This window comes from Sylvia atricapilla, chromosome 9, assembly GCF_009819655.1.
Source record: "Sylvia atricapilla isolate bSylAtr1 chromosome 9, bSylAtr1.pri, whole genome shotgun sequence".
Classification (NCBI taxonomy): domain Eukaryota; kingdom Metazoa; phylum Chordata; class Aves; order Passeriformes; family Sylviidae; genus Sylvia; species Sylvia atricapilla.
In genome coordinates, this window is record NC_089148.1 from 2,149,832 (window position 1) to 2,176,237 (window position 26,406).

The window sequence follows — 26,406 nt, forward strand, 5'->3', positions numbered from 1 at the left end:
ATTTAGGCATTGGTATGTTTAGCAGCACAGGCACCCCTGCTGTACCAAAGTTCCACAAATTGTGTTCACCCATCATGAAATCAACCTACAGTTCCACACTACCTTTGCCTCAGGAGCTATAGGTTGTGTAAAAGTAAAATTGTATCAGCAACCCGATTCAGTTATCTTGTAGCCAGCTTTCTGCTACTGCATTCCTATGGTTTCCTATATTTTATTGTCAGTGGGTCTTTCGTGTGCATATATATCTGCTGATTCCAGCCCCTTGTTTTTATTTCTTCGCCTGGTGCGGCTGGGAGTGCCAACGCTCCCTAAGTATCACAGGCAGCGTGTGTTCTTTGATTCCTTTCCCACCCATTTTTCCCTCCCCTTCCCACTCGTGCTCTGGCTGCACAGGGCACTGCGGTGTGACTGCCGGAGCCAGACCGAGGGTTTCCCTACGGACCGGGTGGCGCTGGGTGTGATATCCCGGTGGGATGGCGGCACCCCGAGCGCCGTGGCCGGTGGGATGGGTGATATCCCGGTGGGATGGCGGCACCCCGAGGGCCGTGGCCGGTGGGATGGGTGATATCCCGGTGGGATGGCGGCACCCTGAGGGCCGTGGCTATTGGGATGGGTGATATCCCGGTGGGATGGCGGCACCCCGAGGGCCGTGGCCGGTGGGATGGGTGATATCCCGGTGGGATGGCGGCACCCCGAGGGCCGTGGCTATTGGGATGGGTGATATCCCGGTGGGATGGCGGCACCCCGAGGGCCGTGGCTATTGGGATGGGTGATATCCCGGTGGGATGGCGGCACCCCGAGGGCCGTGGCCGGTGGGATGGGTGATATCCCGGTGGGATGGCGGCACCCCGAGGGCCGTGGCCGGTGGGATGGGTGATATCCCGGTGGGATGGCGGCACCCCGAGGGCCGTGGCCGGTGGGATGGGTGATATCCCGGCGGGATGGCGGCACCCCGAGGGCCGTGGCCGTCCGTGTTCCCCGCGCGGCGCCTCAGCCCTGGCGCCTGCCCGCGGGGGCGCCCCCTGGCGGCGCGGGGCCGGGGCTGGGCGGGGCCGGGGCTGGGCGGGGCCTGGCGGAGCCAATCGGGCGCGCCCGGCGCGTTCAAACGGGGCGGGGGCGGGGCCGCGGGCCCAGCGGAGCGCAGCGGGGCGGGCGGCGGTTGAGGACGGGCGCGCTCAGGTGAGGGGCGGCCCCGCACGGAGCCTCCCGCACGGAGCCCGCCGGGGCTTCCCGCACGGAGCCTCCCGCACGGAGCCTCCCGCACGGCGCCTCCCGCACGGGGCCCGCCGGGGCTTCCCGCACGGCGCCTCCCGCACGGAGCCTCCCGCTCAGGGCCCGCCGGGGCCTCCCGCACGGAGCCTCCCGCACGGAGCCTCCCGCACGGAGCCTCCCGCACGGAGCCTCCCGCCGGGGCTTCCCGCACGGGGCCTCCCGCACGGAGCCTCCCGCACGGAGCCCGCCGGGGCTTCCCGCACGGAGCCTCCCGCACGGAGCCTCCCGCACGGCGCCTCCCGCACGGGGCCCGCCGGGGCTTCCCGCACGGCGCCTCCCGCACGGAGCCTCCCGCTCAGGGCCCGCCGGGGCTTCCCGCACGGCGCCTCCCGCACGGAGCCTCCCGCTCAGGGCCCGCCGGGGCCTCCCGCACGGAGCCTCCCGCACGGAGCCTCCCGCACGGAGCCTCCCGCACGGAGCCTCCCGCACGGAGCCTCCCGCACGGAGCCTCCCGCCGGGGCTTCCCGCACGGGGCCTCCCGCACGGAGCCTCCCGCACGGAGCCCGCCGGGGCTTCCCGCACGGAGCCTCCCGCACGGCGCCTCCCGCACGGAGCCTCCGCAGCTCGCCGGGGCTTCCCCTCCGGGGGCCCTGCTCCGGCAGCCGCGAGGCTCCGGGCCCTGTGGGCCGGCGGGTCTGGAGGCGCCGCCTCTCCGCCTCTCCTGAGGGAGGGCCCGTGGCCGTGCGGGGTCGGCCGGGGAGGGAAGGGACCTTTGCTGAGGGGTAACAGGGCTGCCGGCTGCCGCAGCTTTGAGCGCTTGCCTTTTGTATCTAGTTAGTGTTTGTAATTCTTTAAAAACGAGGGATGAGCGTGTTTCTTGTTCTGAGTTCAGTTCTCCCGAACTGAACCTCATTCCTTGTTTTAGAACGAAGACGCCTTTAATGGGGAGTTTCATTTTTCTCCAGAAGACATTGTGATTATTCATAAGGCCCAGCTGTGGCAAAAGGAGGGGAGAATTTACGAGAGTTGTGTTTAGCTGCATGGAAAGGACGGACTTTTCAGCGAACACTAGCGCCATTCATAGATTACATCCGTGTTTCTCTATTGACTGGCTACTAGAGGGAACCACAAAGTTTGTATTTTACTAGTCATGTAACGTAGTTTCCTGTCTCAAACTGGACTGAGCAATAGATACGCTGGTCTGGAATTCTAAAGTAATCATCTCGAGTTGTGAGCTGTGAACACTGCAGACATGACTTGTGTAGGTGGATGTAATTGCATGAAGTCTGAGAGTAATCTGAAAGCCATTACTTAAAAGTGCAGCATTAAAGGAAACTTCTGTTGGACCAGTGGCTAAATGATTTCTTCTACGTCTCTTGCTCTCATGTTGCTTTCCATTTTTCCTCTGTCCATGTAGTTCTGTTGTTGATATTGCAGCTTTTGAAGGATCAAAGGCAGGGGACTTCTTGTTGACTTGTAACCATGAATTAATTGCAGCTGGCAAGTCTGCAGTGGGTATTGATATCAAACCTGTTACAGTCCAATAACTATGATGCAGATGCAACAGGGAAAACATGCTTTCCTATAAAGGTTACATATACAGAGCTTTTGAAATATTTGCATGTAGAAAACACAAGGAGTATATTTTATGGTTTTCTTTTGTCCTCTAGGCTAGGTATCTGTTGTTTTGCTATGTGCCTATGTACCAGAGTGCACTAAAATGACATCCACAGGTACCATTAATAGTTGTCACTGTTGACTGTCCTGATACTGGGTTATATATTGCATATCAAAATCCTGAGAAAAACCTTCCTTCCATGTTCACAGACTTCCTATTGAAGGTTAACTTTGTTTTCTGTTGGAGGCTGTTAGCTGTAAAACACGGTGAGTGTCAATAGCTGTGAGTGAATGGAGACATAATCTGGAATTTCCTTAGTTTGGAACTCATGGTAGATCATTTGGAAGAAACATCCGTGGTCATCTTTGTTGCTAAATAGTTAGATTGTTCTTTTTACCAACTGGTGCTTCTTTGTGATACTTGGTTTACTTTCTGAAACAAATCATAGAACTCAATAAATCAAATCAAATACCCTGTTCCTGGAAGCAGTCATTCGGATATAAAATTATTATTTTTTTTTAAATACCAGAGATGAAACAGGATATTAATTGTTCTTAATGTATGGGAACATGTACTGCAGTATATGTAAAGAGCTCCACATGCAGCAAAACACAACTCACACTGCACATAAGCATCATAAACATGTTTTTTGCTTTTTCTCCCCAGATTCCTCATGAAGCAGCAACAAATAAATAATCCTTTAGGAAAGGTGCTGTACTTGTCAACATTTGGGTTTTAATTAACTGGAAGACAAGATGCCTATTCACACAGTTCCTGCCAGGAGCCCTGCTGGAGCACGGTGCACAGCCACTTTCCAGAAGGCTCCCTCACACCATACCCCGAGCAGCAGTAAAGCATCTGGGCAGCAGCAGCTGAGGTCACAGGTGTTGGGAGGAAAGGATTGTCTGCCTTCATGTCCTCAGGAGAAGACTGAGGATGTAAATAGGACCTATGTGATTTCAACTTGTGCAAAAGTGAGTGATGCGTCGACTTCTTTTAAATTGGAAGGCAGATTAACGCTCCAGAGGAGAACTGGAGCAAGCAAAAAACCAGTGTCTGGTAGTGACACAACACAGAGTACAGAAGAGCTACAAACAGAGAAAAGACTTACTCTGCAGAGGTGTGTGAGGACTGGCTCCACAGAGAGGAGTAAAGTTAATCAGAATATTGTGCCTAGAAAAGGAAATTATGACTTTGCACAAGGAAATGACAAGATTACTTTTCCACAGAACATTAAGGGTACAGATGGTGTTGAACCAAACTTGAAGTTGGCTGAGAGTCAGGCAAGTACCAAGCGTAACCTGAACAGCAAGGATTCCTTTGGTTTAGTTGGTGGTGTCTGTGGAAATGCTATCAGCACCTGTTCAAAAGATAAGACAAGCACTATTGACACGAAGTTTCAAAATGAAGTTCCTAAATCAGAACGGTTTGTTACCTCAAAATGTACTAATGGGCTGTCAGGAGAGCAACTGAATGAAAAAGGCAATGTAAATAACCTAGCTGGAAAGCAAAGGGTACAGCACTTGATGATAAAACACAGCAGCTTGGAAAGACCAAGGACACCAGGAAAACTTTTAACAGAAAGATTTACACTTACACCAAAGAACAGCACTTCTCAAGACCAACCATCTCTCAAGCTGGCCTCAAATGAACAAACGCCTCGTTTGCCAGTTTCAGCCAAGAAACTCCCTAGCATCTCCAGCTCCCTTCCTGTGAGTACAAGGTCAGAAACAAAAGTGAACACAGAAGCTCTAGCTGAGAGCAGCAGTACTGGGGAAGATGCTTTCAAAGTGAAAAACAGCAAAGTGATTGTGGCTGTGCGGGTGCGGCCCTTCACTAACAGGTTTGTATCCTGGACTTATTTCTGGTGCTAACAGTGTACGTGGATTTCTACTTTGTACTTGTTGAATTATTTCACCATTGATATACTTGGAAATTAGGTGATACTTCATGCAACACTTAGATTTTATTAAGAAACTGAATTGACTTTATTGGTGTTTGGGTCTGGTTTTTACATATTCATTAACAAAAGTGTTTTGAACCTTAATACTTTGTATGTTCCTCAAACAGGTATTTTTAGCAATGATCACTGATTTTTTTTTTCTTTTCCATTAGGTGGTGAAATTACTGACTTAAAGCATGTAACTTATATTTTTTTTATTTTCCCACATTTTCCATTCAGAGAGAAAACTGAAAACTCATTCCCTGTGATCTCCATGAATGGTTCAGAGACAGTTGTACAAAATCCATCCAAAAACCAAGTTTACAGCTTCAATTATGACTTCTCCTTCTGGTCTTTTGACAAGGATCATCCCAATTTTGCAAGCCAAGCCATGATTTATAAAGCTTTGGCACTGCCCCTCCTTGAAAGAGCTTTTGAGGGCTACAATGCTTGTCTTTTTGCTTATGGGCAGACTGGCTCTGGAAAATCGTACACGTAAGTTGCTAATAATAATAATAATAATTGCTAAAATTCTGCTGATTGTTAGGCACTGTTAAGTCATGAAAGAGATTGAATGGAATAGATTTCAGAGTGATTGAATTGAATCCAAAGGTTATTGTGTGCTTTAAAAATAATTAAACCGGTATTTATAGCAATTAAGCAAGAGTTAACTTTGGAATATTTTTATGAATGTGATCTTGACTTTTCTGCTTTTAATGGGGAAAATAAAAAATTTTCAGAGATTTTAGTGGATGAAAACCTTTATTAATTCAGAGAGCTTGTCAGACTCTTCCAGTGCTGTTTTTCACCACTTTGTGCATGAAGTGGCATAGTAAAATATAGCATGGGTTTTGGAGAAGACATTTAAGAGATCATTATGATCATGATCATTATGCTTCAGAACTTTAAATAAATCCAGATATTTGTGGCACTGCTTATTTGAAATCAAATCTTTGCACAAAATAATCCCAGATAAGTAACATTTTAGGGTTTAAAGCCAATTGTGTGTGCCTTATTTAGATTTTGAGCACGAATGCCTAGTGAGCTGTTTGGTTTCCAAACATGCATCTATTAAAATTAGTTTATAAGTTTTATAATTCCTATCTGGTGCTCTTATAGACTTTTACTAAAGGTAGTTGAGGACCAGAAATGTTTCTGTTCAATTTATAATAAATATAGAACTTACACAGAAGTAAGTTCCCTTTTAAGTGGGTCAACTTCCATTTGAAGTAGGTGTTTTTACTCGCACTGTTGTTTTTGCAGCTGTTATCCTATTTGTAGGTTTCTTGGGTGTTTGTTTGGATTTTTTCTTTCACTTAAACAGTAACTTACCTTCCCCCCTTTGTGTTTTGAACAAGGCTGAAATTAGTATCAGGGTCCTCTGGTCAAGTTTACAAAACACATTTCTGCTGTGCAGCCCTGTGTGTCTCTAGACTGCGGGTGGATTAGTCCAGTTGTGCTGCTGTGGCAGAACTCAACAGGAGAAAACTGCACCAGAGCTGGAGACAGGCTTAGGTCACACTGGAAGTGTGCATAGAATATAAAATGCAGGCATGCTGAAGTATGAACATCTGTAGGTTTAGTGTTTATAGTACAACTTACTATAGCTTACTCTTCAACTGCTGTAGAGCCTTTGTTTTATTTGGATTGTCCACCTATTTAAATTGGGTGAAATAGAAAATACTGCTGGATATCACCTTGTCCAGCTCCACACTTAGACAGGCATCAATTTAGACCCGGTTAAATTCTGTTGCTTATTGTTGTATAACTTAGAAGCATGTGGCATGGCAGCTGTAGAGCTGTACAGTGAACATTTCAACTGTCTATGGAGAGTTACAAAACTAAACCAGGATTTTTGTGACCACAGGATGATGGGATTTGATGAAGACCGAGGAATAATTCCAAGACTTTGTGAAGATCTTTTCAACCAAATAGCACAAATGGACAAGGAACAGGTGATATGCTTATGCCATTGACCTTATATTGGAATTGGGAAGTGATACTTGAGTACTGATCCCTTTATTAGTGTTCATATTCTTCTGCTGATTCAAATCTGATTTGTTTTCATAACTCAGATTCATGGGGTTCTCTAAACGGTCAAAATCAACATTGTTTTGTTTCCTTAATGGCAGTGATGTGAGAAAAAAAATATGGGCATTATACTTTTGTTGCACCACTAGACTAGGATTCTTTCCTCTGTATTGCATGTCTTATGTTTTAAGATTTATGTAAGGAGAGGCAAAACAAAATCCCAGTGTGCTCTGTACTTTCAGTGGAGGCAGTAAAATAGTGCTCAAAAATATGAATGTCATTAAAACAGCAAAGCAAAATGCACTGTAATAGTATTCAAATTCCAGTATTCAGCTCAGTAGTCTGAAACAAAATAACTACCCTCACTTTCTTTGTATTTTTTTCTCTGTGTGGTTGTTTGTGCCTGTAATGACTGACTTGCAGTTCAGTGGACCTTAACATTCAGTTAATCTTATTCAGGCAAACTTTTCTACTTTTAACTATTCCAATTTTCTTTACTGCTTTCTATTTGAATTCTAGACTTTCAATCCTAAGACCTATGAACATCTAATATTCTAATCCTCCTGCAGATTTTATAGACACTGAGGAATTTAAGAAAGTTATTTATTGTTGAGTTTGGCTATAGAGTATAACTTCTAAAAAAAGCAGAACTTTTTTTTATTCCTTTGCTTTATGCATTGTAAATGATTCTGTTGCAGTGAATTGTTTTGAGTCTTGTCTTTCTTATTCCAGTGCTTTAGGGGCTTTGCTGCAGTCTTTCTTATCTCTTACAAAAAATTCCATTCTTCTTGAAAATAGAGAAATAACCCAAACATCTTCAGAGGAAAAAGATGTGTTTTCATGAGAGTGTTGTTGTGGTGTTTTTATTTTTTATTGCTGTGGGTAGAATCAAGGTTTGCCTTTGCATTAGGTCACTCTGTTCCATGTCAGGATGTTGACAGCAGCACTCTGTGCCTCCCCCGTGACAAGCACCGTGCTGTAGAGGCTCGATCCCTGAGGGAGAGAGATGAGTGCAGGTGCAAACAAAATGATATTTTCATGTACTAAAAACCCAATGCTGAAACTTCTGAGGTGGATATGTATACTCTTTTTTTTAGTGCTTTATAGCTTCCATCTGAGAATGTCTGTGGATGGAATTCCAGTGAATTGTCTTTTTGGTCTTAGCAGAGGTGTTACAGTAGATAACCTTTAAGGGTCCCTTTCAACCCAAACTGTTTCCTGATATCATTTCTCTTGGAAAGTCCCTTCAGCACAAATGTTTATAACATTGAAAATCAGGATCAGATGGCCTAAATTAATTTTTGAAATAAAGAATTAATATGTTTTGTGGACTATATTAACAGCTATTATTAATTTTATTAGGTTTTGTATCATCTTGAGATGAGCTTCTTTGAAGTATACAATGAGAAAATTCATGATTTGCTTGTCTTTAAAGCTGAAAATGGACAGAAGAAACAACAAGTAAGTTGCTCACAGAATGAAGTATCTGCATAACCTCTAAGCAATGGCATTTATTCTGAAGCAAAAATGCAGAAATGACAGGTGATCATTGTTTTTTATCTAAGTCCCTTAGTTGTGGACCATGGGATTCAAGTAAAAAACAAATAAAAATATCAAAATATCACCACATGACTTAAAGCAAAATGCTTGTCACTGGAGAAATGCTAAGCAATGCTGAAATAGAAACAAAGTGATTCTGTAGAATCTATCAAAGTAGTTAAAATCTGCCCTTAACTGCAAAATTAAGACGATCTTATCAGTCTTTATAAAAAGTCTCCTAGGATATATCTGAATCTCCAGCTTATAATAAGAATCTTCTGCACAATGTAACTTGAGTTATAGTCTTGTAATTTAGATGGAGTTTTCTTTTTTTGTTTCCTGGATGTCTCTTAAGGAGCTGCAGTAGTGGGGAAAGGAACAAGATTGGCCTGATGAACTAGCTAAGGCTCACTAGTTAAACTAGTTTAGCTACTAGTTTAGTGGTTGTGTATTAGATATGTAAATATGTAAAACCCTAAATTAAAGAAATTTGTCTTAAGTAGTGTACGTAGGGAAGGAATTTATTATGTCTGATTTATCAAAAAAAAGTACTTCCTGTGCTTTGCCATTGAACACTATCCTGGCCACTTGTATGTAAACTGAATGTTAGTTTATGATAGATGCAACAGATGGTATGCAAAAGATAAAAAACGTCCAACTTGCTGTTGAAATGAGTCCTTCAGCCTAAGCTTGGGACTTAGGTGGACTTGTTATAAAGAAATTAGGACTCTGTCTTGTCTTAAGCAGGAGTGCTTTCACTCTGAGTTTAGTGATTTTGGGGTAAGCTGCTTACAAACATAATAGATTTATATTGTACAATCTTTTTTTAAAGGATATTCTTAAGTACTAGATCTGACTAATGCACTCCTAATAATTTTTATTTTGAAATTCTTCTCATCAGCTTCGTGTAAGAGAACATCCAGTGTTGGGACCATATGTGGAAGGCCTGACAGTGTAAGTGCTAACTGTACTTATTTTAACAGATCTATGATGTAATCCTGAAAGAGGATATCTTGAGGCTCTGTGAAAGCTTGTGTACTCACCAGTAAATTAAGCAAGATCCCAGTGTTAGGTAGTTGTAGAAAAATGCATACCCATGACTAGCTTGATATATTTTCTTCATTGCCTTAGTGAATTCTAAAAGCGTGGAAGTCTCAAGACAACTGCAGCTTTCATTATGTATTTGTGTTCTGTTTGTAACTGGGAAAATGCTTCAGAAGTAAGGCAGCAGGGAAATCTGAAAGAAAACTTCTGAACCCAAACTTTTCTTGTTTTCTCCCCACTCTAGGAATGTTGTCCGTTCTTATTCCGATATTCAGGTAAGAGCTTTTTGGTTACAAAAAGGGAATACAAATATTTCTGCCTGCTCCTGTTCTGCTTACTGCTGAAAAATAAATTCCATGGATGGGAAGCAAATGTTTAACAGACTGTCTAGTAGTCTATGATCTTTCAGCTGGTTTTGTAAAAGAGTGAAGGCTAGTCCTGTATAGTGGAGCTGAATGGATTTGTACAGTCAAGTGTCACTGTTCGCATCATTATTTCTGAAGTTTAACTTTTAATTCCTCTTTTATAGTCACAATTTTTGTTAATAACTGTATTTGCAAATATTTAAATCTTATGTAAAGCATCCAAAGTAGGGTTTGGTTTCATGTCCTGGCTTTTGTCTTTTACAGAGTTGGCTTGAACTAGGAAATAAGCAGAGAGCAACAGCTGCTACAGTAATGAATGACAAGAGCTCTAGATCTCATTCTGTCTTCACCCTTGTCATGACACAAACCAAGGTATTGCTGGGGGTTTTTTGTATCTGTTCAAATCTCACAGTAAAAAGTTCTTTTGTGTGCTGCCTAGAAATTTGTGAGAACATACTTGAAGAACTTTGATTAAGCACAGAGCATTTTAACATGGCTTTCTACACTGCAAAACTTGTTTTATTTTACATGCTTTAAGCAGATTCTGATGTCTTTGTGCTAAGTGTATTTATAGCAGCAGTATAAATATGTCTAGACTGACAGATCTAGGAGTAGTTCCAAGTGTCTCAGTGTGATTTTTGAGATGTAACGGGAATCCTAACTGAGGCCAGATGGAATTTCACACATTTTAGCTTCTAAGAAGGTTAGGCTGTGTGAAGTGTGTGGCTGTGCTGACTTCCTGCAGGCAACAAATTGGGGCAGTGGTAGGAGATGCAATTTCTGCTCAGTTTCAGAACACCTCACTGAATAAATGTTTTCTTGCTTCAGGATGCCTTTTCCCCAAGGGTCTCCAGGATATAGGGACTACAACTCATCTGATTTACAGATGCTTAAAAGACAAAACCTGACTTAGTGACGTGAGCCTGAAGACAGAAATGGAATAGGTAGAGCTCCTCAGGGGTCTACAGACTGTCAGTTTTCTCCATTGACAAATGACTTGTTGGTTTGGGGGTTTTTGTTCTTGATTGGATTAATTTTTGGTCCCGATTTCCTGGATTTTCTCCTTTCCTCTTCCCCTTGCCATTCTCACCACTAGAATATTGATTTTTCTCTATCATAGCTGGTCTTGAGCTTTTCCACTGACTCCTTAACTGATCTTCATTGGTCTAAGTCAGTAACAGCTTACTGATTTGCATGTTTATTGGATAACTACAATTGGATTGACTGCAGTCATCAAACTTCAGACCCAAACCCCTAGTTTGGTAATCTGTTGGGTTTGCAGTTTATGCTTGTGCAGTTCAGCTGATACTGTGGTTATAAGTCTGAACTTAGTCTCCTTCAAAGGATGAACACAAGAGTATCCTGTCAAAAATTAAATAGCAGCATGAAATTTTTATGTATTGTGAATGCCTTTTACGATTTCTTCTCATCCTCAGGCTTCTTATTTTGGTTTGAATGGCAGCATCTCCCTTTCTTTCCAGGTCGAATTTGTGAATGAAGAACAGTGTGATCGTAGGCTCACCAGTCATATAAATCTAATTGATCTAGCTGGCAGTGAGTGCTGTACAAAGGCTCAGACCACTGGAGAAAGGCTGAAGGTAAATCAAGAGTGCAAATCCGTGGAAAAGTCTGGGCTCCTAGGAACAGCCTTAAACTCCAAAGCATGCTCACCTACCAGGACCTTTGGGCAGGAACTGTAGCTATAAAAGGACAATGTTATGTCACATTTTCCAGTGAGGGTGGGTGGCCTGAATAAGCTGTTTGGACTGTGCAATGTGGCAGATCTTGGTTAGAACAACTCTCCCCATGTTCTGTAGGTCTAATGATCCTGCAGGAGGAGTGAGGGGAAACTGTGACTTTGGAGATCATGGGTCAAATAGCACAGGAGTTGAGACTTGCCCTGTTTTGGGGGCATCTAATTAAATAGATTTTTCTAATAACAGATTTTATGTCAAGCTGCCTTCATAAGTTTGATGGTTCTTAACACAACTTATTTTAAAGGTAGGGTCTTTGTTCTTTCCAAATGAAGATGCTCTTGCGTCTTATTGGTTTTTTTTTAATAACTGGTGACATTTATGTGGTACAGCTGTAGCATACGTTGAACAAACATAATTAATCAACAGCACAGTTGATAACATCACACAAGAAACTGCGACTGTATTATAAATATTTTTATTTTTGCTTTGTGTAGGAAGGTGTGAGTATCAATAAATCACTGTTGACCCTTGGAAGGGTTATTTCTGCACTGTCTAAACAGTCTCAAAATGGAAAGAAAGCTTTCATTCCTTACCGGGAATCTGTCCTTACTTGGTATGTACATTATATAGAGATAGAGCCTTTCTGACATGGTGGTTTTTCTCATCTACTCCTGAGGCACCACTTCCCATCCTTTCTCTCACACTCTCTCAAATGACCTTTGGAGGGAAGAAATTAGCATGTTGTATCAGATAAAGACCAAACAGGAGCTTGGTTTGTGTTTTAAGTAGCTAACAGTCCCTCTCAACAAGCAAGACCGTGGGTAGTTTGTATTTAATCTGTTCCAGTTGGGAAGTTTAGACTTTTTCTGTCAGTGTGAGGCCCAGGGATTGACTGGTATTCTCCTGTCCACTGAAGGCTGTTAAAGGAAAGTCTTGGTGGCAATTCCCAAACCACCATGATTGCCACAGTGAGCCCAGCTGCCAGCAGCACGGAGGAGACGCTCAGCACCCTTCGCTATGCCAAGCAGGCTTGTTCCATTATCAACATTGCCAAAGTAAATGAAGATGTGAATGTCAAACTAATCAGAGGTGAGACTGACATCTGCAGTCTTTCAGGGTTGTCATTTGCACGTGTGTTTAGCCTATTTCTCATAAGAGTTGTTACTACTAATATTCTGTTGTGTTGACTGATGTCCTGTCAACTTGACTAATACAGCATAGGATGTCTTCCTTTTAATATTATTGTTCTTTGTGAGCTTTTTTTATCTTGCAGGTGATATCTTAGGCTACGCTTGAGAACTGGAAATAGAGAAAGATGTTTTGTTTTTAAATAAGTAACAGGATTGTGCTATTGTACTGAAGTGTATTTTCCCTTCATTTTTTACATGTACTGTATGTCTGATTTTTCTAATGTAGAATTAAAAGCTGAAATTGAAAAACTGAGGGCAGCTCAGAAAAGTGCTCTGAACACTGATCGTGAAAAATACAGGCGTTATTTGCAGGAAATAACATCTCTGAGGGTAGAATTGAACCAGCAGGAGAGGAACATGGCAGAAATGCAAAGGTCAGGCACCCATTAATGTCTTAATTTAAAATGGAAATGGTAAAATTCATGTGCTATAATTTTTCTCCTAATATGTTATGTTATTTTCTCCATGTATTAAGGGCCTGGAAAGAAAAACTTGAACAAGCAGAAAAAAGGAAATTGGAAGATATAAAAGAATTACAGGTACATTTTTTTTCTGTAGGACATAGTACAGAAAATATAACCTCAGCAAACCTCGCAGAAGAATGAGAGTAGCTATAAGGTTTGGTTTTCTTAATACTCATCTTTTAACAGATTGCTGTGACTTTTTAGAAAAATTTAGTGTAGATATTTGAGTGCATAAAATAAATTGTTTTTAATTCAGAACTCTTCTTTATCTAGAAAGCTGGAATTGCATTCAAAATGGACAATCGTTTGCCTAACCTTGTCAATCTCAATGAAGATCCTCAGCTTTCTGAGGTGCTGTTATATATGATCAAAGAAGGAGAAACTACAGTTGGAAGGTGTAAACCAAATTCAAAACATGATATCCAGCTTTCAGGAGTGCTGATTGCTGATGACCATTGGTGTGTAGTGTTCTTTTTATATTATCAGTTTCTTCTTGCTCTTCCCTTTCTTTTGGAGTCACTCTTCCTTCTGACAGTAACAAAACAGTTTTCTAGCCAAGAAAATACTATGTAGGGATCTTTTTGTTTTGCTCAATGATTAAGGCAACTACCTTCTGTTCCCTCTAGAAATTTAACCAAGGTAGTTTGGCTCCTATGTTTATTTCATTCATGTAGCAAAGCTTTCTTCTGCAGCATTTCTACATGACCAAATGATGCTGTGTGATAGATAAATGTTACATTAAATTCAGTGGAAGAGTGAAATGCCTTGACAGTTCTTTATTTAATAAAAATAGCAGCTTGGATGTACTTCAGGAATATTGCTTAAAGTGCATTCCATGCAACTGATCCCCAAAAAAACCCCGTAAGAAATGTAACTGATCAGTTACTAGAACCAGGAGTCACATTATCAAAGAAATTCTCAGATTGCAGGGTATTGTAGTAATTTTCTAGCAGTGGATTCCTAGATATAAATATAGGTTATCTACCTAAATATAGGCTGTCATTCATTAATTATGTGTGTTGTACCTAAATAATATTAAGTAAAACAATCCACATCTAGGAAAACAATAACATCTAAAGCCTGCATTTTAGTCTATTAAGAAACATCACTTGCAATTATTATGAGCCACTAATACTGCAAATGTTTCTTGCTTTTAGTGTTATTAAAAATACTGTTGGCAAAGTAAGTATTATTCCACTTAGAGAAGCCAAGACATATGTAAATGGGAAATGCATTTTGGACCCAACAATCCTGCACCATGTAAGTAATTGATCTGGTAATAGTAATCTATGCATGTGTGGGTTTCTAAGCTTTGTTAATGTCTCAGCTTCAGACTGGTTTTCTGAGAATGCTGTGTAACCATAAATATTTGTCTCTTCCTCTCTGACTTCTAGCTTCACCTGCATGTTTGAAGCACTGAAATTTTGCTTACAAATCTGAAAGTTTCACCAGATTTTTTTTTTTTCCCAATAGGGTGATCGAGTGATCCTTGGGGGAGACCATTATTTCAGGTTTAATCATCCAGCAGAGGTTCAGAAAGTTAAAACACCTTCTTGTGGGACTTCGTGTTTGAATGATGGTCCAAAAGATTTTGAATTTGCAAAGAATGAGTTGCTTATTGCACAGAGAGCACAGTAAGTATTGATTCTTCTTGTTCTGAAAATAAGCTGAGTTATTAATTCATCTGTGCAATTAGTTTTAGAAATAACTGAAGATTATTAATTATTTTACAATGGGGAAAGCTGGAAAACAGCAACTCCATTTATAATGGAAGTCACAGACTTGGCTGAAATGATGTACACCTCTAAGGTTCAATCACCACAAGCTAATCCAGGTACCAACAATGTAGACAACTATTAGAGAAGCACTGAGCTCCAAGGCTCCTCAGAGTAGTGTATCTCTTTAATTATGTTTCTGTCCAAGCAGATGATGAGTCTGAAAATTACTTTAATGTTTTAAAGAGATTTCAAATCTGAAAAGTAAATGCTTTAGGAAAATGAGAAGAACCCAAAGCAATAACCTTAGTCTTCTGTGATGGTGGAGAATTTGAGAGACAGCGAAATGATATTTGTACTTAATTATGGAGGGTTATTAAGCTACAAGACTCATTGATTTAAAATTTAATTTTGCATCATAATGTGATTTTGTGAGTTTCCATTGCAGTCTTTAAATTTGTGGAACTGATATAATAACTTAAAATGGAAACTGAATGGACTTTGAAATTCTGGAATGTCCTTCTTATTTACATTGGAAGTGTCTCCAGCAGCAATCTAAATGTGTCTAAATGACATTTGTAGGCTTGAGTCAGAAATTGAAGAGGCACGACTCAAAGCCAAGGAAGAAATGATGCAAAGTGTCCAAATAGCAAAAGAGATGGTTCAACTAGAGCTGATCTCACAAAAAGAAGCGTATGAGAGCAAAATAAAATCCCTGGAAGCAGAGGTGGTAAGCTGCCATTGCATCATTAAATGAAATATATCAATAAAGTAAACCAGAAGCTGTAGTATGTGCTATCTGTTTGTTTGGTGCTCAGTTTGGCTTGGTTTGTGTGTTTTTTTGTTTTGGTTTTCTTTTTCTCTTGCATATTATAGCAGCATCTTAGAGAATGCAAAGCCTCATTCTTTAAAAAAAGAAAAAAAAAAGTCAACCTCAGTAAGTAACAGAAGAATTTGTAAAGTAGCTATCCTCTTCAGAGTTATTCCAGGGATTCCTACAGAATCTACCTTATTTCATGAGGCTTTAAAATCATTATACTGGATTGATTAATGCAGTGTTTTTCTTTCCAAGTTTGCATGCTATTTTATAGGGTGGTTTGGGGTTTTTTTGGTACAGTTGCAACATGCATAAGTTGGCATAGAATAGTACAGCGTGGTAAAAGAATAATGATGTATCTCATATCTTACCTATTCTATTGAAGACCTAAGGTGCTGCTTGTGATCTGGGATATAACCATTGCTGCTGTTGGGCTGTGTAGGCTACAGAGGCTGCAAGTTTTAGATGTATTGAGTATGTGCCTGGAGGATGGGTCAGAAATGCTGTAGAAGGAGTATTCCTCCTGTCACTTTTCCTTTTGATTTTAGAGAGAAGAATCTCGTAAGAAGCAAATCCAAGAACTGAATAACCAAAAAGCCACAACTAAAATACAGGAGCTGGAGAAGGCAAAGAAAAGCCTTGAGCTAGAACTCCACTTCAATAAGAGGCGTTTAGAAATGGAGACCTTAGCTACTAAGCAGGTAATGAAAAAAATCTTTTGAGGCAATAAACTCAGGTTTAGTTGGGGGGCTTTTTTTTGTTCTTTAAAAATCAATTATTGTACAGAAAATGATTTAAGGTACTTTATGTGATTTTATGCAGAAGAACTGATTGTTTTGTTTGCAACCTGAGTATGGTAATGTATTAATGTTGGGGATTAACTAATGCTGACCTTATTTCTTAAATAATGTTGATGGTTTTGTTCCTGTACCAAAATTTACCAACTGTTGCCTTTGGCAAAAGTTATTACTCCAGACATTAATGTAAGTAATGACTGAGTCTTGGCTGGTGTTCATATATATCTGGCTGCTGCAACAAATACAACTTTTTAAAAAAGCTGTTCCTTTTTAATTCTAGTATTTTTTGAGGATTGCAATATGTAAGCAAACCCAGAGAACTGTTGTGTAGCAGATGTACAGTATAAAATAAAATTCTCTAAGTCTTTAAAATGGCGGGAACAAAAAAAAATAGCTTCAACAAACAACATTAAGAGGTTTAGATTTTTTTTTTACCACTGCCCGTTTTCCCCCAGGCTCTGGAAGACCATACTATTCGTCATGCAAAGATAGTGGAAGCTCTGGAAGCTGAGAAGCAGAAGATTGCTGAGGAAATACACACCCTTCAGAAGAATCATGGAAGTGGGAATAAACCCGTGATGAGTATGTATATGCATTATGTTACAAAGGCAGTGCTGGTTTCTCTTTTTTTTCAGTGGGCATGGGAGATGGGCATTGATACAGGAGCTTTTTCTGTTCCACTAATACTGCTCCAGTGATCCCAAACAAGAGGAGCCTTCTATTGTTACAATTCTTTCTATCCAACTGCTGTATGTATTAGACTGCATTAAAAGTCCTATTTAATCACACTCAGGGTGGTTAGGTGAACACACCTGTAGTCTGTATTTATTCCAGTTACTTAAAAGTCCTTCCCTGTCTATCTCCACTGGTCAGGCATTAACTCGTTGGGGAAACTGGGGTAACAGAATTAGTTTTTTTCCATTTCCCATCTTGGATTAAGGATAATAATATAGTGTCTGGTCTTATGCCTCTGTTTCTGAATTACTCTTTACCCAACCATTTAAAAGGATTATCTTGCTTGGAAGGGTAATGTTTTCCCAATGTGTTGGGGGTTCTTGGAGCTATGTTGGAGTTCTTGGAAGCTTCATGTTGGCTAAATTACTTTTTTGCTTTTGGATTGTGGTTTCTTTTCTGCCCTTTATTTTTTGACCCTGAAGTTGTTGCATCACATCATTTGGTTCACGACAATCAGTGTGTTCTGTTTTCTTTATTAGCTCCACTGAACTGGAAGTCTCTGAAGCTGTCTGTGATGATTAAAGAGGCTAATACCATTAGCAATGCTTTAGGGAAAAACACTGTTTTCTGCAGGTCAGTATCTGAGTTACTTAATTATATTGTGTATATGTAATGGATATATCATATTTATATATATATTTGAGGGTGGATTTGGAATGTGCAGTGAGCTGTCGGTGTTTCTTTTAACACTCTTGTCCAATTGAACGTGATAAATTTATTTTTGAAATATTGTTAGTTAAGTGTGTACCTAAGCCTTGTTGTTTTGAAATGTGAATTTCTGATTTGAATTTTAGATCAAAATTTTAAAGGTAGGTTATAGGAAATTAATTTTGAACGTAGTGTGCTTTGGAGTTGAATCTTCTGATGCCCATGTCCATCTTACTTTGGTTCATGTACCAAAGTGCTCCTAAAGCACAGTAACTTTAGCAGGTTGCCTGAAGAAATTTTCGTGTTTGTGTCATCTTTTTGTCTCTGTATAATCCTACCTGCAGCTATCATGTTTATTTTTGAAATATTGATGTGTTTTTTTGTCTTGATTTTTGTCTTTTTTTTAACTTTCTCCAATCCTTAGGCATGACAAAATTGATAAGAAAACAGGAACAGTGTCTTCTATTCAGGTGCAGGTTCGTAACATCAAACTGGGAATAACGACTTTTTGGAGCCTAGAGAAATTTGAATGTAAACTAGCAGCAATGAAAGAACTCTATGAGGTGAGTAACAATTGAAGAAGAACCACTAGTAATCAGTAATATTTTGTCAAAGATAAGGTTTTGATAATGCATACAGGAGGAAAATCTTGGTGGGTTTTTGGGTTGCTTATCTTAAACAGCAAGACATGTGACTACTTTTCACTAAAAACATGCAGATGAATTTGTCCATCAAACAAAGAAGAACACAGTAGAAACAAATGTCTTCATTCGGGTCATTTTGTGTAAAGAGTAAGAAGCAGTAGAACAAGGACTGCTTTGTTATTCTTTTGGTTGTTTAATTGTTTTATGTTGTAAAAACTTGAATTTCTGAAGTATCACCTTGAGTTTTCATTATTATGTTCTATTTATCCATATGTTGACTACTTTATTATGTTTTTCTGTTTAACTCTCCTCCTCCCCTGTGTTTCCTTTATTTTTTCAGAGTAATGATAGAAATAAAGCTGTTGTTGATGTGTTTTATGATCCTGCTGATGAGTGGGAACCTGACCTTTTAGACAGCTCCATTTCCTTGCTTTCCAGAAGAAGGTAAAAGTAATTAGTAGCTACTCTTCTACACTCAAAGTAAAGCAAAAAATGGTGTAGTTGTCTACATATGCTTTTGTTCCATTCTCATACACTGTGTCATCTGGTGAGTCTTCTCTTGTATGCGCTCATTCTCTTGGATTTCCTCCATGCACAAAAGAAAGGAACAAAAGTTGTGTGTAGAGCTTTCCAAAGTATCAGTGCAGAGTGAAATGTGTAGTTTTTAATGTTTCCTTCCCAGTCCTATGCTGTCAAAGCATTGTGTTTCAGGAGTAAATGGCATATGGTCTGGGACCTTGTATTTGAAGTTTTTGCCTCATAACAATATTTATAACTGACTCACACATTTATGCAAGCTGTAGCTCATCATGGGAATGCTTGACAATGAGAAATTCTTTTCAAGGCTTTTCATGTTCTTTTATCATCCTTTTTTAGAAGTAGAAGCTTCATGAAGAACAAGAGAATTTCTGGATGTTTGTCTGAGATAAAATTACAATCTATTCAGAATAAAGAGACTTCCTATCTATCAGGTACTTGCTAAATGGCAGAACACCTTTCATTTCATACTGAGAATTTGAACCTACTACATGCATAAAACATAAGTGCTTCTGATAGTTGTTTAAAAAGTGTGAGTTGGAAAGCAAAATTAAAAATGTCCTGTTTATGATACCTTCAAATTTATAATGTCAAGCTGTTTAAGTAGGGGTTTCTGTATTTTTTGATTATCATTTCTAAGGACAAAAACTTCCTGAGCAGTACTTCATGAGCCTAATTTAAGAAATTTATCTAAAACATTACTCTGCTGAACTATGTGGGTTAACTGGAGAAAGAGGCTGAATCCTGATACAGTAATATGAGGCTTTAATTTGCTTGAGATGTTGCTATTTATTAAATTACTGAGGTTTCCCCAAGCTTTTGACCAGGATTTAGAGCCTTTTCTTTCCTGAAATACAGGATGCTTTAGTCTTCCAAATATTTGCATGCGTTCATTTATTTTAGATTGGTTGGAGTTTTTTTCTATTTCTCTGTGGATTTGATTGTTGAAATGTTAACATGAATGTATTCGTATTAAAGAATTTCACTATGGAATTTGTCTTTTTGGTAACAGTATTTATAAACTATTTAGAACATTTTACATAATCTAAATGACTGTCTTGAGTAGGTGAATGTCTGTATAACAGTCATTAAAGAGACACACTGACTGCTCACTCCTGTGAAGACTTTCATGCGTGTATGTTTTGCTTTTACCTTGTACAGATTCACTGAACAAGTCCAGCATATGCTCGAGCACTTCTGAATTGTTTCTTCCTGGAATTTGCAAGGAATCTATAAGTTCAGCTTTAGATTTGCTGGAACAGAATAATGAAGGAGGAAAAAGCATAGCAGATAGTCTCCTAACTAATTTGTTCATAATCTTTTCTGGAGCGTCTGCCATTTCAAAAGCCTATGAACAGCAAGATGAAGAATGTCAGGAAAACCGTAAGTCTCATTTTCATAGTGGTTTAAGGATTTCTAATGACTTGTCTTTCAGATGTACAAGCATTCATGTGCTTGTTAGTCACAAGAATTAATGTTCCCATGTTCATTGGCGAAGGAGCTGGATCTGATAGATCTCTTTCTCTTGTAGTCTTCTCTCTTGATCGTGCTGCTCAGTCCTACAGCATCAGAATTGTCTCTGCTTTTGACCAGATGGTGGTTATAAGTAAACTCTGGCTTAATAATATCCAAAAGTGTCCTGGATCTAGAAAAGTTGACGAAGAAATGAAACAGGAAATAAAAAACTTGGGAGGTTATTTACAGCTGCTGTTGCAGGTAAAGCATATTAAAGAATTCATCTGTGTATAGAGAACTTCTCTGCATTAATGTAGTATTTATTACAGACTTGCTAAAAGCTCTTAAATATCCAATGTGTGTAGTGACAAACCAACACACCTAAGGAAGATAAATAGCCAAGGTTGCATTTGTTCTGGCTAAGCTGGTAGTTCCATATGCCAGTGGAGGGTAATGCAGACCTTCCTGTCAGAAACATTGTTCTTATTCGTAAAATTAAACACACAATAAGAGCAAATGATAGTTCAGACTATGAAGTGCTGCTGTTCATAAATCAGTGGCCAGTGAATATTATTTTTGTGCACACTACAGCCTTGTGAATGTGTTTTTGTTTTTTTTTTTCCTTTTAAAATGATGTGATATAATGGTATTGTTGCTCTGTCGTTGCAAGGCATGATTTTATAGCTGTGATAGATAAGCCGTTGGATGTAGGAAGATGTAAAGCTGAAAATGCCTGAGTATTGTGTGCTAGGAACACTTGCTGTGTAGAAAGAGTGTGTATTCTTGACCAGAGGTGCTTTCTGGCATCAGTGAAAGATGTGCCTTTGTTTCCCAGGGGTGTTCTTCAGATATATCCTCAATGGTAACAGAAGCGTGGAGCAAAGTAAAGCAAACAGTAAAACAAACAATGAAATACATAGGACACTTGGCAGTAGTCACAACAGCTGATATTTCATTTCCTGAAGAGAGCAACATTCCTGCTTCCTGTCTACAGGTGAAGAAATGTTTCTTAGAAATACTGATAATGAATGGCAATTCTAGTGTTGAGGTCACACTTAATATCAGTAACTGTACTAGGGAGCAGATAATTTCATATATCAACTGAACTAAGTATATTTAGACTTTATCTATTACTTCAAATTTAGGGTGAAAATGGCAAAATTATTTCTAGTCTACTGTAGAATATCTGTTTTAAATCAAGACCACATCAGTTTCTTTAACCATTGCATTTTGAACCTTTGTTTTAAAAGGAATTTGTACTTGCCATTTATGATGGGGTAGGCTCAGGCCTGGAGTGTCTCATTGCTGCTGTACAGGAGAAAGCAAGAACAGTACAGGAAGAACTTGTGAAACAATGTCCACAAAATGAGGTGAGTGAAACGAAGACTGAGAACTGCTACTGAATCTTGGATATGCTTGATCATGTTTTGGTTTTTGTGCTTTTATTTTAAATCATGAAGAAGATTATACTATAGGGAGTGACACAAAATAAAGAATAAGGAATAAGCACCATAGTTCAAGATATTTCTGCAACTGTTTGAAAATTCCAATAGGGAAGTTAGGGTATCCCTTGGAAACAAATCACTTTTTTAGTGAGTAAGCCATTTTGACAAAGAACCTGGCTAAATTCCAAGAAAATACTTGGGAAAGACTGATATCTTCTCAGTGATATATTGTTCCTCGCAAGGAAAGCAAAAAATTTCTTCCTACTCTGATTTTTGCTGTTGTCATTCTTAATCCTACAGTACAGGTAGTAGTGAAACTATCCAAAATATTTTATTTCAGTGTCTTTTGCTTAACTCCCAAATATTTTGTGTTTCTAGCAAAAGGAACTGAGCACTCTGCTTTCCAAATAATGCTGTTTGCTTGCAGCAAATTCTAAAGTATTTGCAAGATTTCTGTACATGCTTGTCTCTCGTGCAACTAATGTGAAGATAGAAAGAAGAGCTACCCCTGCCACTTAGAATGACAGTGATACAAAGTTACAGGATAACCTTTCTTTAGTGAATATTTAAATATGTTCATTTGATCCTCCCATCGTGAGGTGTTTAAAACCTTGCAGATGTAATTAATGTTTTCTTTGAAAAATCACAGAAAATGTTCTTTCTTTTGGGTATTTCTCTCTTTCGTATGACAGTGTTTGTTCTTTTTCTTTTAATTTGCTTTGACTTGAATGAAGTGTACAATGTAATTAGAAGTTTCTTTGTAGATCCAAAAACGAATTGAGGATAATGTGGTGGCAATAGCCAGATTCCTTGAAAATAATGTGTCTTACTGCAGAAAGGTAAGAGAAATGTTTCACAAAATGTACGCTTTGAGTCTGTTTTTTTAGATTTTAAGGATGCATTTATCTAAGACGAGGAATGTGTATATATACACTGTATATTTATGATTGCATGAGAACACTTCCTGTCGCAGCAACATTCCTGTGACTGGAATGCCAGCTTTCCAGGCTACTGCATTTCCACTCAAAGCTCTTTTATTTTAATTTTACTTAAGATAAAGAATTTCTGGGGATACTTGTATCTTCCTTTTTGTGCTCATCTTGAACAGCCTAAGTGTTTTTTTTTTTAAGTTGAAAGACCAGCTTGGCTTGTGTAATTGTTTTATGACTGCTACCAGAGTTTATGACCATAGTTATTGATATTTTGAATTAAAAGCCAGGGTAGGTGATTTATCTTCTAAGAGCCAAGCATTTTCTGGATTTTCATGTAATTTGCTTTCTTCTTCTTTTCCTAACCTTGTCAACCATGTGCACTACTTTTCAGTGCTGTCTGATATGGCATGGCATTGATGTGATTTTGTGTTTCAGCATTGGCTTGATCTATATGTCTGAAACCATAATAGGCATGTGTAGTTTTTAATATACTGTGATATATTTGATTCTCTTTAATTTGCTCTTCATTAATACAGAAAGAAACAGAATCTCAGTTGCCAGAAGAAGACTCTCTGTATCGAGAAATAAAGAAGAGCACTAAGATTGCTGTGAAGTATTTGGAATTGGAGCAGTGTTTGACTGAAATCTGTCAAATTGTCTCTTCCTTGTTACAAGGTATTTGTCTGACTTACCACCTGTAACCTATGGGCTACAGGAGACTTGCAAGCAAGGGAGAGGGCTCTGGTATCAGCAAAATGCTGCATTTGATTCTTCTTGTTTCTGTTTCTCATAGGGTTGTACAGAAACACCAGCCCCCTCAGGAGCTTTGCAGAAAATATTTCTGTCCTTGCTGGCTATTTTAATAACTATTTCAGTTTATTTGCCTTGTCTTCTGCAAACAACTCTATCCAGAAAATGCACATCCCTTTTATGAACCTGGATGAATTGGACGCTCTGGTTGATTCCCTTATTATGAATTTTGAACTTGAACAAGGACAGCCATCACTGCAATCTCAAATCTTTTGTAATGAAACTACTGAGACTCAAGGAGAACAGGTTGAAACAGGTCAGGTTGAACTTGCTCAGAAATGGAATAGGATTCCAGAATGCAAACAGACTCCAGAGCTTTCACCTGGTAGGATAGAATGGGTCTAAAATGTTATTATCAAGAAATTAAAGAGAATTTTTTCCTATTGCAATGTATCACAAAAAGATAAAATTTATTGCTAATATTAGTGAATGAGTGAGTGGTGGGAAAGTGAAATGTCATGTTTGTATAAATACCTTATATTTCACCAAAGAAAAAAAATACAGTCCTTAAGCGGCTGTCAAACTTCAAAATATAATTCCTTTTGTTTTAATAGAAGTCTATTATTACCTAAGTTTGTAAGAAGTAATTTAATTTTTTTGAATTTTTTCTTAACCTCCACTGCATTATGGTCTAGTAATGCTGCTGCAACTTGAAAGTATTTTTAATGCCTTTTTTGGAACAGAGCAAAATTTGTATTTATTTATGTAAAAGAAAACAATGAGAGCTAGTAAAAGTACTTTATGACCTTATTCGATGAATGCTTTTGAAAGTGGTTTTAGTTCATTAAAGAATCTGGGCTAAAAGTATCAATGATGCTGTTCAAAGTGATCTGAAGGAAGTTTATGTTGGGTTTGTTGCTAGTGAGTTATCTTTTGATTGCTGAAATAATTTTCTCTTTATTCATATTGGGATAGAAGCATATCTGTACCTAAATAACATAAATTATCCCAGGTTGTAGCGAGTTTCCCAATCCACTACTTCCCTGTGCTTGTTATCACTGCTTAACATCTTCCTTTTGGCCTCTGGCTGAAGTTAACAGGAAGGATGGAAGTTAATTTGCATGGGTTTTAGGAGGCCTGGACTGAGCACAATTTACTCACAACAGTGCTGAGACTGCATAAGGTAAAACCAAAGGTTTTTGCCTATACGTCACTGTCTCTGTTGTGGTGTAAGCCCAGCTGGAAACTAAGCATCACACAGCCACTCCCTTGCTCTCCCACCACGAGGAGAGAATCAGAAGAGTGAAAGTGAGAAAACTCCTGGCTTGAAATACAGACAGTTTGATAGGGAAAGGAAAAGCCCTGCACACAAGCAAAGCAAAACCAGGAATTTATTTCACTGCTTCCCATGGTCTTCCCTATACGCTGTAGGGAAATCTCTGGTCCCATGCCTGGAGCATTTCCCCTGCTCCAGTGTGGGGTGGTGGGTCCTTCCCACAGACTGCAATTCCTTGTGAACTGCTCTAGTTTGGGTCCCTCATGGAGTTACAAGTGCCACCAACAAACCTGTTCCAGCATGGTCTCCTTTCTCCATGTGTCTGTCCACAGGTCCCTGCCAGGAGCCTCCTCCATCACTGGCTTACTCTGGTTTTCCCTCCTTCAGGCCCACCTGTGCCAGTGTGGGCTCCCCCATGGGCTGCAGGTGGATCTCTGCTTCCACATGGACCCAGTCCCTGGTCCCAGTCTCTCTGGCTTGAGCTCACACTGGAGTTCCAGCATGTCCAGTCCCTGTTCATCACCACTGCTGTCCTCAAAATGTCCCCAAGCACAGCAGAGTGAGGGGACCAGCAGCACAGCAGCAGGGAAAGCAAAAAGCAGCCACAGAGGAGCCTTACACCAATGTACTGTAAGGCACCAAGCCCAGGGCAAGCACAGGAGTCTGCCCAAAGCAGCCAAACAGCAATAAAGGCTATAAATCCCATCTAACACATTCCTATCAAAGCTGTTATCTTGAGCCTTCTGAGCCCCATGTTGGGCATCAAAAGGAACTGTTGTGGTTTAAGCCCAGCTGGTAACTCAGCCCCACACAGCTGCATTCTCACTGCCTCCCAGTAGGTTTGGGGAGAGAACTGGAAGGGTAAAAGTGAGAAAAATCATGAGTTGAGATGAAGACAGTTTAATAGGGAAAACAAAAGAATTGTGCATGCAAGCCAAACAAAACAAGAAATCATTTCACTACTTCCCATGGCCAGGCAGGTGTTCAGCATCCCCAGGAAAGCAGTGCACCATGACATATAATGGTCATTTGGGAAGGCAAATGCCATCACTCCAAATGTTCCATTCTTTATTCTTCCCCTCTGTATACTGATCATGATGTCACACGGTCTGGAATGTCCCAGTTGTGTCCTCCTCACTTCCCAAGCATTTCCAGACTCTTCATCAGCATGGGAGTACAAGAAGCAGAAAAGGCCTTGGCTCTTTGTAACTTCTACTCAGCAATTAAAAAAGCCCCTCTCTTTTATCATCATGTTCAGCACAAATCCAAACTATTGTCCTAAACAAACTGTGGTGACTGACTGACGCAGACTCTGCTTATGCCAGCAAAGCCAAGCCAATTTATTACACCAGGTTACCAGTTATTTATAGGTCACTACATTTGTACAAAATTTCTCACACTGACCCCTTTGTCCTGGTCCACTTAGAAACACAATCTTCTGATTATTATTCTTATGCTAGTAATGTCTTTGTTATCTCCTTTGCCAGCAAAGTTCTTGTTGCATCTCCCTTTGTCAAAGCAGTCAGCGTCGGAGGGTCAGAGTGACCAGACGT

At 39.9% G+C, this 26,406-nt stretch overlaps 1 protein-coding gene across 1 annotated transcript; it reads left to right on the forward strand.

Annotated features, from left to right (window-relative positions):
• Positions 1-1,142: 1,142 nt before the first annotated feature.
• Positions 1,143-24,444, forward strand: KIF14 (kinesin family member 14). The gene is made up of 30 exons (XM_066324604.1): positions 1,143-1,179; positions 3,497-4,673; positions 5,013-5,267; positions 6,640-6,727; positions 8,166-8,264; positions 9,244-9,296; positions 9,631-9,661; positions 10,016-10,123; positions 11,233-11,349; positions 11,943-12,061; positions 12,365-12,537; positions 12,865-13,012; positions 13,114-13,177; positions 13,376-13,560; positions 14,260-14,362; positions 14,576-14,736; positions 15,400-15,547; positions 16,183-16,335; positions 16,887-17,013; positions 17,646-17,739; positions 18,239-18,377; positions 18,799-18,902; positions 19,335-19,429; positions 20,157-20,378; positions 20,527-20,711; positions 21,286-21,444; positions 21,701-21,820; positions 22,660-22,734; positions 23,364-23,502; positions 23,621-24,444. The coding sequence occupies exons 2-30, from the start codon at positions 3,586-3,588 to the stop codon at positions 23,980-23,982; spliced, it is 4,914 nt and encodes a 1,637-aa protein (XP_066180701.1). The 5' UTR covers positions 1,143-1,179; positions 3,497-3,585; the 3' UTR covers positions 23,983-24,444.
• Positions 24,445-26,406: the final 1,962 nt, after the last annotated feature.